A 19,558-nucleotide genomic window follows, 5' to 3' on the forward strand; every position below is an offset into this window, starting at 1 on the left:
GTGGCAGGGCAGTGGGGAGAAGGAAGGGGGTGGAGCCAGGGGGGAGGAGGGCAGTCCCTGGGGGAGAGGCAGGGGAGGGGCATGGGGCGGGGCTGCGAGGAGGGGGCGGGCCCGCGGCCCTCACCTTGCTCGATCTCTCGCTCGCGCTCCGCCAGCTGCTCGAAGTCGCGGATGATGGCGCGGGCCGCCAGGTGGTGGAAGGTCTCGCCCCACAGGTCGGGCTCGCGCGCGCCGCCCCTCTTGGGGCCGGGAGGCCCCAGCTCAAAGCTCACTTCCCACTGCAAAGGCTGGCTGTCGCGCAGGCCCTTGACCACGGCCTTGCCCAGCACGGGTCCTGGGCTGGCGGGCCTGCGGGGACTGGCCCGCTCCTCGGACTCAGCTAGGGGCTCCCAGTCCGAGGACGTCTCGGTCTCGAAGGCGGAGGGGTGATGGGACAGCTCTGGGGGCGGAGGGACAAGCGGGCTGTGATCTGAGCTGCAGGACAGGGGTTCCATTCCTAGGCGACATCATTCCTCCCCAGGATGCAGACATCGCTAAGCAAGGACAGTCCCCCTCCCCCTCCCGCCCCCAGGGAACACACAACTCTTTCCTTAGGAGAGCAGGGGTGGCACTGGCTTGTCCCCAAGAGTAGGGCAGACCCACCTCTCAGGAAGCCAGTACCTGAAGGGGCCAGATAGGGTGGCGGGTTACTCCACAGGTAGGACACCTGGGAGCCTCACAGGCAGCCCAAGGGCCAGGTTGATTGGGAGAGAGGGATTGGTGAGGTCATCTGGGAGGGATGGGCCACAGCAGATGCCCCCCTTCCAGGCTGGGCTACAGCCTAGGATTCCTCCCTGTCCCCAGTCAGGACTTGGACCCTGTGGGCACTTACCCAGGTCCCCAGGGCTGCAGCTGTCTGAGGCAGGCTTCAGACCAGACCCAAGATCCAGCTCGTTCATGGGGCTCCAAGCCTGGGTCTCCTGGCCGGAGGGCAGGAAGGGCTGGCAGCCTTGGGGCAGCAGAGAGGGCCTGCGGGCCACTAGGCCCCAGAGTCTGGGGCCCTGGCTCAGGTCCGGGCCACTGTTCAGCAAGGGCTAAGAATGCAAGAGGAAGGGGAGGAGACTGAGCTCCTGGTGGCTGGCCCCCTTCCCTCCACTCCCAGCCACAGCTCTTTCCCTGGCTGCCCCAGCTCCTCCTGGGGGACTGCCCCTGTAGTACCCAAGGACACATGACCTGCTCTCCATTACCCATGAGAAACATCAACACAAATAATCCCAAACCATGGATAAAGTCCAAACCAGGAAAACCGTGGAAAATCACATACCATGGATAATATTCTAAACCCACCTTTTTTGGTTTTGGCCATAAAGTTTAAAACTCTGTGTGTGTTTGTAGTTATAATTATCAGCCTTTTCCCTTATGTCTTCTCATTTGTCATGCTTAAAAAGTCTTTCCTACTAAAAAAAATTCTAGAATTTTTGTGATTCTATTTTTGTTTAAATCTTTGATTCACAAAAAAATTTATTTTGATGTAAGGAAATAGAAAACAGCCTTTTCTTTGATTTTATGAAGAGTACAAACGTCATCACCATTTACTGAATACAGCTCATTCATTGAGTCCCTACGGCTTATCAGTTCTCTACCTCTATCCTGACAAAGCTGTCATGTATATTTGGTTTTATTTCTGGACTTTCTGTTCTGTTTTGTGGATTTAATCTGTTTAATGCTAGTACAAAACACTTCAAAAGGCAAGGAGTAAACTGGGAAATATATTTGCAACACGCATGACAAAGATCGTTTTCAAGAAAATGCTCTTTAAATCACTGGGGTGGAGGAGAAGGGAGATAAACTCAATAGAATAATGGGTTAAGGGCATCTGCAGGCAGTTCATAGGAAGAGGATTCTATAAGCCCATGAAAAAATGCTCAGTCTCATGAGCATTGCTCTAAATTGAAATAAGTTATGAGTTTTTTAATCTTCTGGATTAGCAAATATTTAAATGTTTGATGACAACCATAGTTGTCAACAAGGAGACAGTTTCTCATGGACTGTTGGTGGGACTCTGCACCGAAGCACACTTGTAAAAGAAGGATTTAGCTGTGTGCTATCTCTCAACAAGATGCACACTCTCCTCTGACCCAGCGATTCCACTTTTAGGAATTTAATTCTGTGGTAATACACAAGGATGCAAATATCCATGTGCCCGTATTGTATATTTATTACGGTACTGTTTGTAAAAGTGAAAATCTGGAAACTGTCTAAATGTCCATCGCTAGGGGTTGGTAAATACGTTATGGTACATCCACGCAGTGGAAAACCATACAACAGTGAAATGAAAGAGGCAGATTTTTTCCAAACCAATATGGGAAGATGTTCAAGATAGAGTTTATTTCAAAAAAGTAAATTGCAACTGTTCTATATTTTGATTGTGGAGAGAGTTACATGACTACATGCATTTGTCAGAACTCATAGAGCTGTTCACTGAAAAGAATAATGTTACTGCATATAAAAAGTGAATTAAAAAGACATTTAAAAAGTAAATTGGAGAGCAGTTTGTATATGTGATTGTTCAAAACATATATGTGTGTCGCATATGTGTGTTTTTTAGTGTGTGTAGTATTTCTGGAAGGGAACACCCAAAACCAAGTGGGTCAGGGCACAGGGGAGGGGGACTTTTATTTTTACTTTATATTCAACTGAACTGTTCGAGAGTTTTTTTTATTGAAAACTCTGAGTACGTATTACTTTTGTAATTAAAGGATATTAAATTAGTTAAAAATAAATTTTGCGCCTCTGGGAACACATATATCTGCCTGGAAGGAGGAGGGGATGGGGGGACAAAGGCACTTTCGGGTGTAACAGAGAGAAAAAGTGCCTCTTAGTTTTTAGGCTAACAGTTAACCATGGGGTCTTTTTCATCTCTATCAAATATTTACTGGAGTGAGGCCTGTGCGTCCCCATTAGATGGGGTCTCCTTGGGGCAGGGGCTAGATTCATCCTTCCTGTTTCCTCTGGGCCTGAGGTCCTGGGGATGGTACAAGGGTGTGGGAGATGAAAGGGACTGCTCCGTCTTAGGACGGCCTCAGTGGGAACTGGTACCCAGCCAAGGTTGCTGGGTCCCAGGGCATCCCTAACCTCTTTACCACAGCAGAGACTGGGATTCCCCCTACCCCTGCCCCACCATCACCAGCACACTGAGAAACAGAAGCTGCTACAGTTTCCATAGCAACAAGTTAGTCTAAGATTCAGCCCCCTTCACCCAGCCATAGGCTGCAGGGAGTGTATATGTGTGTGTGTGTGTGTGTGTGTGTGTGTGTGTGTGTGTGCATGCATATACATTCACACAAGTGTATTGGAGATAGATTGTGGAAGAAGCCAAGCAGGGAATGGGGAGAGATGAACAAAGACGGGCAAGAAGTGAGGAAGAGAGCTGCCCAGCTGCCCAGAGCTCTCACCAAGTAGAGTTGCATTTAAAGGACACCTACTGTGCGCCAGGTGCTGCACTAGACACTTCACCTTTTATCAGCCAATGCTGGAAGAGTCCTCCAGCTGCAGTTGGCTCCCAGGAAACATCTGTTGATGGCTGCTAGCTCAATCATCTGACAAGCTATTCTCATCATGTCATAGATGAAGAAATTGGGGCTCAGAGAGGCTAAGCAACATGCTTGAGGGGCAGAGTCTGCCCGATTCCAAGGTCAGTATCTTCCAACAGCATCAAGTGGCTCCTGGCTAAGCACAGAGGAGAGCCTTCAGGGGCAAGGTGGCAGTGTCCCCGCCTTTGGGGAGCATAGGGGGCTTATGTGTATTTGGAGGTGGGGAGAGATGGGGGTTATGGGTGGGAATGGGAGAGCGAAAGGCTACTTTTATGGAACCACAGACTCACAATGACAAAGCTACATAAAGCCCATTCTTAAGAAAATGGGATAAGGCATACAGATAATAGCAAATACCAATTTGGTTTAGGACAGTGATTCTCAGCCTGGTGGTTTTGCCCCCCTCTCCTGGGGACATTTGGCAGGGTCTGCAGATGTTTTTGGCTGTCCTGACCGGGGATGGTATTGTCCCTGGAATCCAGTGGGTAGAGGCCAGGGAGGCTGCCCAACATTCCACAGTGCACAGGACAGCCTCCACAGAAAAGAATTCCCGTGTCCATAGTGTGGGAGCTGAGAAACCCTGGTCTGGCCGGACACTGGATGACTGGTCCTGCTGTGCTTCTAACTCTGAGATGATCTCTGCCCCGTGTGAATGTACAGCCTTGGGGTTTTCAGAAGGTGCAGAAGGTGACAGAGAGGGGAAAAGAAGGGCTTTTCAGGAAGAAGGTCCTTCGCTGCAATCCCTTGATTGGCTGTGTGACCCTGGGTAAGTCACTTTACCTCTCTGACCCTCAATTTCCACATCTGTACGGAGTGGGGGTGGCTGGCCCCCACATTCCCTCCTTTCCAAGGGGTGCTGTAAAAACAAATGAGAGTGTAGATGGGGGTGCTCCTTGCCAACTGGGAAGTTTTACGAGCAGAGAATGGGTGATGTCATTGACCAATGGGTATCATTATTAGGAAGTTTTCATTGGAGGTCAGGCAAGTGAAGATCCAGAAAAAGGAGGAAGAAGTGACTCACTTCACTGTAAATTGTGGTCAAGCTCCATCCTTATGGCTGAAGCAGGAGACAGAGCTCTTCCCCATCTATGGCCACCCCCAACTCCAATATGCCCTACTTGGGTACCTGCAAATCAATCTGCCACCGCGGAGCATCCAGGCTGGTCTGCTTGGTGAGGTCCTGCAGCTTGGTTTTCCTCAGTGGGTATCTCCTGGCAGCTGTTGTGGGGTCGCTGGCCGTAAGGGCCCTTGGAGAGGGCTTGTGGGTGGTGATCTGGTTGGTGCTGTATGCCCGCCGTCGCTGGGAGAAGTCTAGACCGGGGCAGGAGTGGAGACAGGGAAGCCATCAGGGTGGAGGACAGTGGGGAAAGAGAGAGGAGCTTGCATACCCCTTTCTTGCTTGGAAACATCTTGAGTTTTCCACTGCTTACCTACTGAAATATGTGCAGATGCCTCACCTCACCTGGCATTCAAAGCGTTGCCTAACCTAGCTCTAATCTGTCCACCCAGCTACTCTCCTTTCTGCTCATTTCTCAAGGTATTATGTGCTCCAAGTATACCAGTTGTGTCTGCGTTTTCTAGGAATGACACCTCCACGTCTCTGCTTGGGCAGTTTCTGCTGCTGCCTGGCATCTCCTCTCCCTCCCCACTTCTAAGAACCACTGCCCTCATTATGTCTTTGTTAATATCCTCTACCAGATGTTCTTTTCCCTGGGATCCTTACAGTTTGTTAAACTTTCTTGTGGTCCATGTCATTCTGCTTTCTAAGAGAGTTAATGCCAGTTGTATCTCTCTCACTAGATGGAGAACTTCTGAGGGACAAGTGCCATGTTTGAGTCATCTTTGCTTCCCACACTGCGCTCAGTACCTAGCCTTAATAGGTCATCAGTAATTACCCTCTGAATGGAAACTAAAACCATAAAGAGGTTTCGGAGGAAGACAGGTCTAAACTCTTTATCTGTGCTCTACCTCTTTCAAGTTCCATGTGCTTAGTCATGTTGCTAAAATTCTCCAAGTTTCAGTTCCCTCATCTGTAAAGTTGGTATTATAGTACCCACCTCCACAGCTGCTAACCGTTCAATGAGATTGTAAAAAGTGCTTAACACATAATAAGTGTTCAGTAAAAATGTAGCAATCATGGCCTCCCTGGAGAAGGGAGTAAAGCTCAAAGAACAACTGACTGACCAGGACTGGTGGCGGAGTCTCCGCTGGATGGCTGGGCATCTTTGGCCTGCCTCAGGTTGAAGGGTGTCCCCAAGCTCTTGGCACAGTCTCCACTGTCTGGGCTAGGTCCCTCATCCTGTGAGTGGTAGAACACAGAGCTGCCGGACTCCTGAGGGTGTAGCATGCTGTGTCTCTTGTCCTGGAGGGAGGGAGAGAAAAGAGGGCTTAGCGTGAGGCTGGATGTCAGGAAGGACATCCAAAGGGCAGCAAGGGGTGTGAGAGGAGATGGTGGAGGTTCTACCTTTGAAGAACTGAAATAATAAGAAAATTTTTTGCTTGCTTGGGGAATTTAGGCAGACTCCTGCCTAAATTTAAGGGATGGTGAATGGAGGTGGTTTTTCATATCACTTATGCTGTTTATATTTTTAATCATATTCTTTATTAAATGTTAAAAAAGTGTAATTCTAAATGCTACTGCTGTCTCCAAATAGATAACCAAAAATAACAGCATGAACCATCTGTTCCTTTTGTTTCATTCTCCATGATATAAACATATATAAAAATATAAGGGCTTATTGGGGTCATCTTGTGTTACAAAAGCTGGACCATATTACTTACATTTATCAGTAGCTTGAACTTTGCACTTAAAACATTTTGGAAATCTTTCACGTCAACTATTCTTTTAAACATTTGGCTGTATGATAGTCTACCACCCCTTTTTATTAAGCATTCGCTTTGTGGCCATTTTGTTTTTGCCACCATAAAAAATGCTACAATAAATCCTTGACCATGAATCTATTACATCACTTTTATTTCTATGTGTTTGATTCTTAGGAGGTTTTTCTGGGTTGAAAAGGTATATATTTCTAATTTTATTAGTTATTTCTAGATCACCTTCCGGGAGGGTAAGTCACGATTATACCCTTACCCAACAACTCTTCTAGTAGTAGGAGAAAGCATTGCCAGTCTCGTGGGTAAGGAAAGGAGAATAGATTTGACAGTCCCTGCTAGTAGTAAGGTCTGTGGATGATCTGCTACCTCTCAGACCTCCAAGAAAGGCCTGGATTGTGCAAAGTCTTGACCAGCATTTTGTTTAGCACGTTCTCCCTGCAGTTGAACACTCTAGTCTCCAAAACACTTTTACCGTTACTGACCGTGGTTCTTAAGAGATTCCATAACACTTTAAAATCTGGAAATTTCAAATAAAATGTTAACTTCTCTTGAAAGATTGGAAACACATTTAACATAGGGTCCACATTCTTGCATGGTAACTGTTTGTTAGGGCCGAGTAGGGGCTGAGCATTTAGACAGAGTGTGTGCTCTCCAGTTTGCTGTATTCCTCACCACCCCTTATTTCCTCTTATAGGGAATGTCTGCTATCTCTCATGACATTTGTCCCTTTAATTTTTACAACAAGCCCATTTCGTTCATTTTATACCTGCTCAATCCCTCTAGGCATTGAGTTTGTGTGACTCCTGCTTAAAAACAAAACAAGATGACAAATCCTTTAAAGGAGAGTGGAGAGACTTACTAACGAGGGAAGCTAGATGAGGAAATGGCATCTCAGGCAATCTTCTACATTTTAGTATGGATTCCACCTCCCTTTGAGAAGTTCCTCACTGTTATTCCACTTCCGCCACCACATACAAGAGAATTATCCATGTAAATGAATAAAACACAAATTCATCTAAGGAGATATGATCTGTCTAGAGTGTTCAGGGAAAGAAATCTGAGTGCCATTGTTCTGAATTGAACTATTCACCAAAATCACTTGGAGTAGATTATGCAAAATGCAGGTTCCTGGGCCTTATCTTCAGAGATTTTTATTCAGGGGACCTGGGTAGGAGCTAGGGTTCTGCATTTTAAACATGTTCCCCAAGTTCTCCTCTTGCAGGGAATCTTGAGAACCACATATTGAGATGGTAACATTTACCCAAGCAGTGTCACCATGACTGAATGTCCATGGCCTGACAACTATACCCCACAAGAGTAAACCCAGATCCAATTGGCTCCTAGCTGCCACAAATAAATTGTCTTTCCAGCCAAGGATGGCTTTGTGGGAAGGGTTCTGGACCCCCACTGACCCCTGGAATTTCTAAAGTACTTACTGTTCTGGGATTGGAGATGTATAAGGAGGCATCACATACAATGCCATACCCCACCAGCCGTTCTCCAGGGAAGAGGGAGCTGGTGCTGACAGGTGAGATCAGGACCTCGGTAGTCTCAGGGAAGACCCACTCCACAGTCACATCACTCAGGACTGGGGCCATGGCCTTCTTCAGGGATTTGACCATCTGTTGGACAGGGTCAGAACACAGGTTGGGGGGATGTGTGAACGGGGGTGTGCACAAATGAGGAGCCTGAAGACTACGTGGGTGTGAGCATGAGAAGAGGTAGCAGGGAAGAAGTGACAGTAGACTTTGGGCGGCTTGCCCAGCGGCAAACATGCCTCTGCGTTTCTTAGACTCCTAGAGCATCAGAGTTGGAGCAGATCTTTGCTTTCACCTTCTCTAAGCTTAGCATTTTATAAATGAGAAAAACCCAAGACTCAGAGTAGGGCTGTGATGAGCCTGGGGCACACAGAAAGTTTGTCTCAAAACATGGACTGAATAGTGACCTTGAGCAACTCAATTTACCTCCCTGGGCCACCGTGTCCCCTTCTGTTAAAGGGAGTTAGTAATTCTCAACTTTCAGCGTAGCTGGGAAGATACTGCATTTGAAGTATCTGCCACATGATAGGCATTCAATAAATGACACCTGGTTTAGCGCTTAGACAGTGGTGTAACGTCCCCTAGGACGTTAATGGACTGGATAGCTGGGGAAAAATGATTTGAGGATTGTGGCAGCCATAGAGGTGCACTCTCAAATTTCCCTTTGAGAAAGACTGTGTTCTTTTTTTTTTTTTTTTTTGGCTTAAAACAACAGCAATGTACTTTTTTTTACAAGCTCTCGAGGCCAGTAGTCTGAAATGAGTCTTATGGGGCTAAACCCAAGCATTTGGCAGTGCTGCTTTCCCCTGGAGGCTCTAGGAGAGAATCCCTTCCTTGCCTCTTCCAGCTTCTGGTGGCCGGTGGCGTTCCTTAGCTTGCAACTGCATCACTCCAATCTTGGCTTCTGATGTCACACTGTCTTCTCTTTATCTGAAGTCAAACCTCCCTCTGCTTTATTCTTTTTTTTTTTTTTTTTTTACATCTTTATGGGAGTATAATGGCTTTACAATGGTGTGTTAGTTTCTGTTTTATAACAAAGTGAATCAGTTATACGTATACATATGTTTCCATATCTCTTCCCTCTTGCGTCTCCCTCCCTCCCACCCTACCTATCCCACCCCTCCAGGAGACATAGACCTACTAGAGAATGCACCTGAGGATATGGGGAGGGGGAAGGGTAAGATGTGACAAGACTGTGTTCTTTTGCTGCAAGGAATGCAGTTAGATGACAGTCTCCATGTGCAATGCCTCAGCTTTCAAACCAAGTTCACACCTCTCCCTGGAAGCCCCCAGGCAACAAATGAGCATGGCAGAGATATTAGTGCCTGGTCTTTCCACCCAACAGAGACAACCTAATGGGCAATTCTTGCTCCAGAGACCCCTGGTGGGTTGGATGAGACCCTGTCAGACCTGCACTGCAGTCTGAGGCTCTCCCTGACCAATCCTGCTTCCCTCCTTCCCTTTCACAAGTGTTGCATCTGCACGTGGACTAAAAAGTTTCCCCTCCTGTTTCCTCCTCTTTTCCCTTCTACAGATTTTATCCCTCAAGACACCTCTTGCACTCTTAACTTCAGCTCTGTTTCTTGTTCTTGGAAGAGCTGGACTGACACAGGGATTTTCTAAGTGTTGGATTATTCGTGCCAATTATGCAAGACATGGAGAGAAGACTATAATTGCCTTGATTTCTGGGTCCTTTAGATTCTTCTGAGCCATCATTTGTCACCATCAGGAACATGGCCAGAAACGACCCCAAGCGCAACTCCTATCCATAGAGGCAGTGACTCCTTTGGGAACCCCAATCCTGCCCAGCCAGTGGATGGAGCATATGAGCCAGTGGCTGGAGACCAGGGCATCTAGTGTCCTGTACTAGCTCCAGGAAATGTCCACTCTGTGGTCTCCAACTCTGATTTTCACTGGGGTGCAGTGGAGTGCTCAGACTTGGGGTGACATCCCAGCTTCATCACTGAGTTGCTGTGTGACCAGTGTGGGCCTCTGAGGTCCCAGCACCAGAAGAGATGGAGGCCCTTCTGCCTACCTTGGGTTGCAGCCACTCCCCCTCCACCAGGAACTCAGCACTGCCCTTGGACACAGTTGCCAGCCCTTTCACCAGTCTGTGGCAGACGTTGGGTCCAATTCCAAAGCTGTAGCACCTGGAGGAGGGGGACAAGAGAGGCTGCTACTTCCCATCCTCTCTGCCATTTTTGTCCCCTGATGGGGAAAGGGGCAGACCATGATCCAGCAGAGCTATCTCAGAGCTGGCCCCAGCTTCAGGTAGAGGGTGAGGGAGAAGAAAGAGGGCCATCAGTGGGCATTCACATTCACACATGGACAGCCCATCGCCTCCCGCCCCAGCGCAGAGTCGAAGCAGGTAGGACTTCTTCTGCCTAGACTGCTCTTTGAGACCTGGATGCAGAGGTGTGGGCATCTTATCCCTCCTGAACCACTGTGGGGAAAAAGCAAACTTTGAAGTTGGCCACACCATCCTGGAAGCAAAGCTCTGTAGGAATTGTGGGTCCCCTCTTCTCCTCCTGGCACTTTCCACGTTGCCCCAGTTCTGACATCCCCAGCCCAGGGCAGCCCAGAGTAACCGAGCCCTAAACCTTCAGCCCTGTGCCCACCTGGTGGAGAAGGCATGGTTTCGCAGCAGCTCCAGCACCTTCCCGGTGTTGTTGACGGCACCATCTGTGATGACGAAGAGCAGCCTCGGGTGGCCTCGGGGCACTGGCTGCCGGATGACCCACTTGAGCGGGGAGAGAATGTTGGTGCCACCCATGTCAGCTTGCATTCTCTGGATGTTGTCACAGGCCTTGGCCAAACTCTCCTGCAGAGAAGGGTCATGGGCAGGGGGATCGTCCCCAGGGTCATTATATGGTGTGGAGACTCTAAGCCCCTTGGAGGATGAATCCTTTGTTTCCCAGGATCTTAGTTCAGCCTCACTGGAGCTGACTCATGTTCCCAGTTTCATCTCTGCCCCACGCACAGGAAGAATAGGTGGCCACTTTTTGGTGTGAGTCTGCCCAATAACACCACCTACCAATGCCCCAAATGCCACCATTCATGATGTATTAACCTACTGTTGTCCTTCCTTTGTTCCTCTTTCAAAATATAAACACCCCTGGAAAAGGTAGCGCATCAAGCCCTAACTGCCCAGCACAAATGAGGTTTCCTTTTCTGGTGAGTGAGGCAGGAGATATGGTGGAAAGACCACAAGACTAGAAATTTTAAGACTTGAGTCCTGGCCTGACTGTGGCACTAAATCCCTATGATACTCTGAGGAAACCATTTCCCCAATCTGGGTTTCAGATTTCCTCCCTCCTGGACCGACACTGTGAGACCCAACTGGTCAAGGATTCCTGCCACTGGATGGACGTCCCGGTAGCAAGGACAGATTCTCACTGGACATCAGATGTTTTCCTGCTCCTGACTCAGGAAGATGCTCCTCCAACATCCACACTTGGAGTAATGGAATATAACAAAAGTCTTAAAAAACTGTATATGTACCTTTGGAACCAGCAAGACTAGGCATTTATTCCAAGCGAATCATTAAGGATGTATGCAAAGTATTTGCTGCAAAGATAACTAAATAGAAAAAAATGGAGGCAACTTAAATGCCCACCTGTAGCGGTTTCGTTAAACAAGTCGCAGCCTATCTGTGTAGTGGAATAGCAGGCAGCTATGGAAAACTACGTTGCAGGTGAATACTTACTAGCATGGACACATGCTCACGATAGGCTGTCTTGTTAGAAAAATAGGTTGCAGAAAGTATGGGAGGTCTAATCCTACCTTTATTGAAAATGTATGTAAATGCTTAGAGCAAGAAGGGATTTATACTAAGCTCTTAACAGTGGTTTTTCTTTTCTTCTGACTGATCATGGGAGATTTTCAAAGTTTTCATTTTGATTATCTAGATTTCAAAATTGTGGGACAATCAATATATATTATTTCTGTATTTAAAAAACTGACAAGTAAGTTATTTTTAATTGAAAAGTGGCTCCTATGCCCTTCTTTCCTCCCTTCCCACCCGCCGTCTCTCTCTCCCTCCCTTCCATCCTTCCCTCCCTTCCTTCCTTCCTTCCTGTTCCTAGACCTGGGTAAGATGTCCGCCACCCTCCCACCTTTATTTTGGCTGTGCTTCATGGCTTGTAGGATCTCAGTTCCCCAACCAGGGATTGAACCTGGACCACAACAGTGAAAGCCCGGACTCCTAACCACTAGGTCACCAGGGAACTCCCTAGGATGCTCCCATTTTGAACATCCTATTGGGGCCAAGGGTCCTCTAGTTACAAACTGTTACCTTGAGCCATGCGAGCGCCATTCTTAGTCCACTCGCTCACCTATTTACTCCTCTATCCCTTGTTATTCACTCCTTTAGCACTCCTTGCATGAGTCTATCATTCTAATGAGATGGAGGCTTCAGTGAGTGGGAGGCCTAAGATATATCCTCTCCCTACCCCTTCCCTCTACCCCCTCCCAGCGTACATCCATATTTTGCCCCACATGATCTTTATTTTAAGGAGGGGGGAGGCCAGAAGACTGCCTACATGGAGATAGCCTCCCTTTGGTTCTTTGCTCCTGGCATCATCTAGGTTCTATATGTGTGAACAGGTTCTATGAGGGCAGGCCTCGGGGTTACCCCCTCTTTCCTCTTCCTTCCTTGCCTCTGTTTCTCACCACCTGACCCCTTCTGGTCCCAGCCATGCCCACTCCTTACCTCATTGTAGGTCTGACTGGAAGGGAAGAGGGTCTTAAACGTGGATCCAAACCCAATGACATTGAAGAGGCAGGCTGGCATGAGGCTCTTAAGAGCCACCAGCATGGCATCCTGACAGGTAAGAAAGGAATTTTTAGGATTCAGGAAGGAGTTCTTACCTTGGCCATCACACAGCGTTGTTCTCATAGCAGCACAGAAGCAGCCTCCACGTGGACCTTTCACCCTCTGTCTGCACCCAACATCACTTTCTCCCCCAGATAAAGAAATTCGCTGATGTTGACCAGAGGCTGAGCCAAAGCCATCATCATAAAAGTCCTCATCTGTGTAGCAAGTCTGATTTCTCAAAGCCATTCTATCACAGTTTTCCTGTGATGGCCCCACAGGAGGTCAGTTTCACCTCCTACTGACCCTGAGCGGTAAGGAGAGCAGGGAGCGCCCACCCCCTTCCACCAAAACAAAACTCACGTCTAAGGGAGGCACGTGGCCTGGTCCAGGTCCGACCGGTGATGAAGCAGCCCTCTGTTTCAAGGTCTGTGAGCATTAAAGAGTCTTAACCCATCTAACTATGCAACACCAGGAGACTTTGATCAAGGTATATTCTAAACAATAATGACAAAGAGAGAAGGTGGAGGAGGTGACAAGAGGGAGAATGACGATATTGATGGTAATGGTGACACAATGCAATGATAAAGGTCAGGCGATTACTATATGCTAAGCACTTTGTATTCATTATCTCATTTAACCTCTGTAACATGTATGATAGCATAGTGGTTAAGGAGATACACTTTGAAGTTAAACGTATCTGGGCTTCAATCTCACCATACACTTTGAAGTTAAACATATCTGGACTTCAATCTCACCTTTGCTATTACTAACTTGACCTTGGGCTAGTTATATCACTCCTTTGAACCTCAGTGTGGCACACAGTAAACATTCAGTAAATGGTTATTATTACCAGCCCCATGAGATACATATTAGTATCAATGCCTCTGTTTTACAGATAAGGAAACTGAGGCTCAGGGGGTTAAGGAATTGCACTGGATCGTAAAACCTGAGAATAGGACTGAGGCTTTCGAAGCATAGCTCCGAGATCTTTATTTATGTTGGCCCTGCCTTGGCACAGAACTCAGGAATGAGTGGCTTTCCCTCATCCCTATAGAGTTTATTGATGGCACCCCAGGGATCTCAGCATAGCTTCAGAGAAACAAATTGTTATACTCCAAAACCTTGAAGGAAACAGCAGCAAGTAGATCCTGGCAACTTTTACACCATGTGGCCTTCCAGGCTCTGCAGCCCTGCAGCCCCTCTCCCACTCCCCTCTGTAAATATTGACATTAATGTTCTGTCCATCCCCTTTTGTTGCTTGTGTCAATATGTTTCATTTTTCTGCAAAAGAAGTCAATCTGTTTATTTTTCATTAGTTACTGATGTGTGTTGCTGCTAGGAGGAGACTCTGCTGGTCCATACGGATTGTCTCTGCTCGCACCTGTTTTTGGCAGCAAGTAGCAGCTGAAGAATGAGACCAGCTGCAGGAAATTAAATTGGCTGAACTTTCCCCTTTGGCATGGCTGTTTGGATTTCTATTCTCTCCTACCTCCCTAAGCCTAGTTTTTCCTACAACTTCAACCTAATGAGCCACCTAATGACTCAAGCAACCCCTCAATGGCCTCATTGTCAGTGGGGAAAGGGATGTGTGGCCTGAGTAATTTCTGCGACTTTTTCTAAAAGGGACGCGTTTAGCAGAATGGATTGTGCCAATGCAAAGCCATTTGTGAAAAGGATGACCTTGAGCTCACTGAGCTGAACTGGAAAAGAAAGCAAGAGCGACTCCAAGGGGAAAGGGACTGAGACGTGAACCAAGTTATTGTCAGAGAATCCTGACAATAGGTCTCTAGGTCAGGAACTGGATTTCTACTCATAAACCAGCTTCATTTCACTGGTGGTAACTGCCTGGAACACCAAGATGAGAAGGAGGTAGAGACTGAATCCAGGCTCAGCACTGAAAAAAAGTGTCATGGTCAATTACTGATGTCTGTCTGGGCTTGGAGGAGGGGAACAGAGGGATGTGTGACATATGTTTGCCCTCCTTGAATGAATCCTTCTTTCTTATTTTACAGAAAGAATAAATGAAGCTAGAGTTGAGAATCAACTTGTCCAAAACCACATAGCGAGTCAGTGGTAGAATTGACTCTGGAACCCAGGCATTGTTTTTCTCAGAGCCATGTAGCAGGAATGACAATCAGAGAAGAGAGGTTGTCTCAGTGGAAGAGTCTGTATAATTCCCTATTGGCAATCTAAGGAAAATGAGCACTGAATACAGAAGGTTCAGGTTCCCGCACCAGCTCTGTGATGTTGGGAAGAACATTTAGTGTCCTGGGGACTGAGTTTCCTTACCTGGAAAATGGCAGGGAAAATGGATTAAATGCTCTCTGAGAGATGTTTTAGGTCTGTGATCCTATCATACGTTAGAGTAACTGAAGAGATGTCTTACAAGTTGGTACAGCTGTGGAATGGAATACGCATGGCCACACAGTCCTGGAGCATGCTTCAGCACTCCAGCACTGTGGACAGCTCCTTACTTCAATGCCTGCCTTTGATGGTGGGCAGGGGTGGGGAAAAGGTACCAAGCAGTCCTGCATCCCAATGTCAAGAGGCTCAAACAAGAACTTGAACCTCATATATGACTGCTCTGTCATACTTCAAGACCAATCCCAGTCACAGCAAGGCTTAGGAGATAGCTGTCGTCACTGATCCCACTTAAGCCCATTCCTCCTGGCTCATTCTGTTGCTCTGGAAGTAAGAGAGACAAGGTCGGGAGAAGGACAAAATTTCAGGTGACAGCAGAGCCCTCTCCTTGTTCTCTCATCCCTTGCTCTCTTGAACTATGATCCTTTACTGAGTTCAATAAACAGCAACCAAGGGCTTTTTACACATAAACACAGAGCTAGACCCCATGGGGAGAGACGGATGAGAAAGAGCTGGTCCTTTTCCTTAATGAGTGGATAATTCCAGAGGAGGAGACAGACATCTGCACAACTAAAAATACAAGGAAGTGTTGGATAATGCCATAATTGTGGTGAATAATCTCCTCATGGAGATGGAATGCTTCTGGATGTGGGGGGAGGGTTTTATCACTCTTTCCCCTGAACTCCTTCAGAACCCTCCAAAGCATCAAGACCATGCTCCCAGGCAGGCTTGGCTAACAGGGCTATGCCCCTCACTTGACTGTGAGCTCCTTGAGGGCAGGAACTATGTTTACAAACTACCGTCTTTCCAGGTGGCCAAGCACAGGGCTTTGCACATATTAGGCATTTGAAAAAAAAAAACCAAAAAAAGGATGAACCACGTCATTTCTACTGGATTCTACACATCCCTTGATGGCAGGGGCCATGTCCAATGAATCTCCAATGTCACTGGTAGAAACAGTCAGACAGACAGATATGGGTTTAATTTTAGACCATGATCTTGGGTACCTTACTGAAACTCTCAGGATGGGTTTTCCTGTTTGGAAAATGGTGACAATTTGGCCCACCTCATAGGATTATTGTCTGGATTAAACACCTAGCTGTGCATTAAGTGGCTACACCGTATCTGACCCACAGTAGGCGCTCAGCAAATGCTAGTTCCCTTCCTTTTTGCTCTGTATCCCTCTCCACCTAGTACCTAGTGAGGTGTTTTAGCCAGAACAGGGACACAACAAAGGCGTGTAGAATGCCGAGGGAAGCTACTGATCACTTCATCCCTTGTAAATGGACAGCAGTTAACCTCTGCTCAGATCACTTCAGGGGTTTATTTTGGGAGCGAGTTGAGTTTGGGTGGGGTTTCTGTTTAAACTGACATACACAAAAGTTGTTTGTCATTTCTCTTAGCCATGGATAGTCATTTAAGGAATGGGTTCAGGTGTGGAAGGAGGGATACTTGGGACAGAAAGTGCTGAGAAGCCGGGCACCCTGGGACCCTAGATCCTGGGGGTAGGGATCCTCTTAGAGGTACCTTGACTCGGTGCATGTTGGTCCCATTCATGCTGCCACTCCTGTCGATGAGGAAGATAAACTCGCCATGGGTCTTTCTTAGGTTCGGCTGGACTGACTGGAGGTCAGGACAGAAGTTGAGCATGATGACAGAATGGTGGGGAATGTCCTTATGGAGGCGTTTCCGGATGATTTCTGTCTGGAGGAGAAAGGGAAACTCTCTCACTTGGGCGTTCAAGGGGTCCAGAGCTACTCCTGGGGGTCGTGCTGGTCCCCCATTACTCTCCAAGTCTTGTCAGGATCCCACTCACCCTCTGTGTGAAAGACTTCCAGGTTGACCCTACCTGGCTCTTCTGCTAGACATTCACAGGTTGCAACAACAGAAAGGCCTAGGTTTGAATCCCAGCTCTGTCACCGTCCAGCTGTGTGATATTGGGCAAGACCCTCCTCTGGGTCTGACTCTTCTTTGTAAAACGGGGCAAACAATGTCCATTTCTCAGGGTGGTTCTGAGGATGAACTGAGCTGGCACGCAAATGGGAAGGTCCTGGCACACAGGCAGGTCCTCAGTTGAATAGTGGTTTCTTTCCCTTTCACACCCAGGGGATAAGCCACTCTCTGGCTCGTTTTGGCTGTGAACTCGGATTCTCTGGTTTATTGATTCTCTCCCACTGATAACTTCCTACTCACGCTTCAAATTTTACCTCTTTGGAAAACCTGCCCCCATCTTCCTGGTGGACTTAGTTTCCTCATCCATGAAATGAGGACAAGAGCACATACCTCACTGAGTTGTATGGACTAAATGCAATGCCTGTGAGACGGCTTCCCAGCAGAGAGATTGTCTGCACAGCAGCCATCTACGCTCTTGCTCCTGCCATTGCTATTTGTCATGGGGACCCAGGCATGTCTCACACTGTGAGTTTTTGCTCATCTCTGTCTCCCCCCTAGCTCGGGGGCTACTTGAAGGCAGGTCATGCTCGAGTCTCTTGCATCGCCAGGGCTTAACATAGAGCTTGGTGCAGAGATGGGCTCAGTAAACATTAAAGGAAGGACAGCGCCAGAGTTCTGTATCTTTACATGTGTCCTCTTAGTTGGCCTTGTCACACCACTACTGAACTGTCCTCGACTCTCCGGTCACTTTGCACCGAATCTCATTTCCTCTCTCCTCACTCTGCCGCCCTCTCTCTCCACCTCTACTTTCTCTGTCTCTGTATCTGACTGTCTCTGCATGTACATATCTCTCTTTGTCTATTTCTCAATTTCTGTCTATTTGGGTCCCTTTCTCAATTCAGTAGATGACATCATCACCTACTCAGGTGTTCAAACCAAAGACCTAAGAGTTGTCCTCCATTCGTCTCTTTTCCTCACCCCACACATCCACTCCTTCAGCAGAGGGCTGCCTGTTCTGCAGCTAAAATACATTCTGAACTTGTCCTCTTCTCTCTGTCTCCGCTGCAATCACCCAAGCGCAGGACAGTACCATCTCTTGCCTGGATCTTTGCAATAGCTTCCTCCTGGCCTGATTCCTCTACTTTTATTTCCCCGTGGTCCCTTCTATAGAGAGAAGGCAGTGTGATCTTTCTTGTTACTCTCTTGCTTAAGCAATAGTTTCCCCTCACACCTTGTACCAGGGCTCATGAAGCCCCCCTAAGGACTGACCCCTGCCTACCTGTCCACCTCATGTTTGCCCTACATTTCAGCCATTCTGGGCATCTTTCTGTTTTCCAAACGCATCACCATTATTCTGCTTCCAGTTCTTTGCGTGTTCTTCCAATGCTTCACAATCCACCGGGTCTCATATTCAGACAGGCTTTCTCTAAACACCTGGCTGAACAGCACCCGGTACTCATCACTCATTATCATATCATCCTGCTTTGTGTTTCACAGCCCCCGGCCCTCACTTAAACAGATCTTTCTCATGAGTTTGCTTCTTGTCTGTTTCCCTGTGCTAGAATATAAGCGCCATGAGGAAAAGATGTGTCACTTTCAGTGCTTTCGTCCTAGTGCCTAGAACCTATTGGGCACTTAGTGTTTGTTGAATGAATAAATGAGAGGATGAATCTGTGTGGGTCTTTTTGTCTGCTACTGATCTATGTGCATCAGTATTTTTGTCTTTCTGTCTCTATTTGTCTCTGCTTCTCTCTGCATCTCCATCTCTCATACATAATGTCTCCCCCTGTGTCATTTGCCCCCTCTTTGCTAAATCGCAGTTTTTGACAGCTCATCCCACTCACTCTTCCTGATTGATGCCTCTGGATGCCCTCCTCCCTCCCACTGGGAGCTCCTTTGCCAAAAGCCACTGCCCAGCCTGGCCCTTTTGATGACAGAGCCCAAGGCAGCAATAGCCACATCTGGTAGTGACAGGAGCCCGATTTTTGCCTCTCCGAGGCATGGGGTGGGGGTCCGGGCTCAGGATCCTCTGATGTCTTGAGCTCCCATTATCCAGTTACAATAAACTCATCACTTCTTAGCAGCTGTGGGTTGATGGCTGTCATCCCTGGAGCTCATGAGGATACAGGGTATTTGCATAACCAACCCAAGGTGGCAAATTAATTCTCATTTGCCTCAGTGGTCCCAGAGCTAATTGATTTAAGGCTTGGCAGGCACGCCTGGGAGGCTCACTGCCAACACCCCTTGCCCACGTGCTGCAGTTCTCAGAGCTGAGTGGCACCCCCGGCATTCCCACCACCGCTATGGGAGCCTGTCTCCAGCCTCTTCTCCCAACTGACTCATCTGGGTGAGGGGGCACCTCTGGGAGGACAGGTGTTTCCAGTGGGGTCTCTAACGTGGGGATGGGCATTGAGCCACCTACACCTTCCTTTCGCCAACTCCCCTACCCCCCACCAAGCAGGGGCTTCCAGTGGGATCTCTACCAAAGGGAATGATGTCGTCAGCTCTAAGTTATCTCCGCGTTCTTGTCTGTTCCTCTGCCA

At 47.7% G+C, this 19,558-nt stretch overlaps 1 protein-coding gene across 1 annotated transcript in view; it reads right to left on the reverse strand.

The window, feature by feature from the left end:
• The window catches only part of VWA5B1 (von Willebrand factor A domain containing 5B1), a 40,016-nt gene that overhangs the window by 10,381 nt on the left and 10,077 nt on the right, over positions 1–19,558 (reverse strand). Inside the window, 9 exon segments of the mRNA XM_029230652.1 lie at positions 125–439; positions 872–1,073; positions 4,699–4,883; positions 5,757–5,934; positions 7,844–8,029; positions 9,981–10,095; positions 10,564–10,766; positions 12,657–12,767; positions 16,650–16,826. Of these exon segments, the coding sequence (XP_029086485.1) occupies positions 125–439; positions 872–1,073; positions 4,699–4,883; positions 5,757–5,934; positions 7,844–8,029; positions 9,981–10,095; positions 10,564–10,766; positions 12,657–12,767; positions 16,650–16,826 (1,672 nt within the window).

The sequence above is a fragment of the Monodon monoceros genome, unplaced genomic scaffold (assembly GCF_005190385.1).
Source record: "Monodon monoceros isolate NGI ecotype Baffin Bay Population unplaced genomic scaffold, NGI_Narwhal_1 Super_Scaffold_18, whole genome shotgun sequence".
Lineage (NCBI taxonomy): Eukaryota > Metazoa > Chordata > Mammalia > Artiodactyla > Monodontidae > Monodon > Monodon monoceros.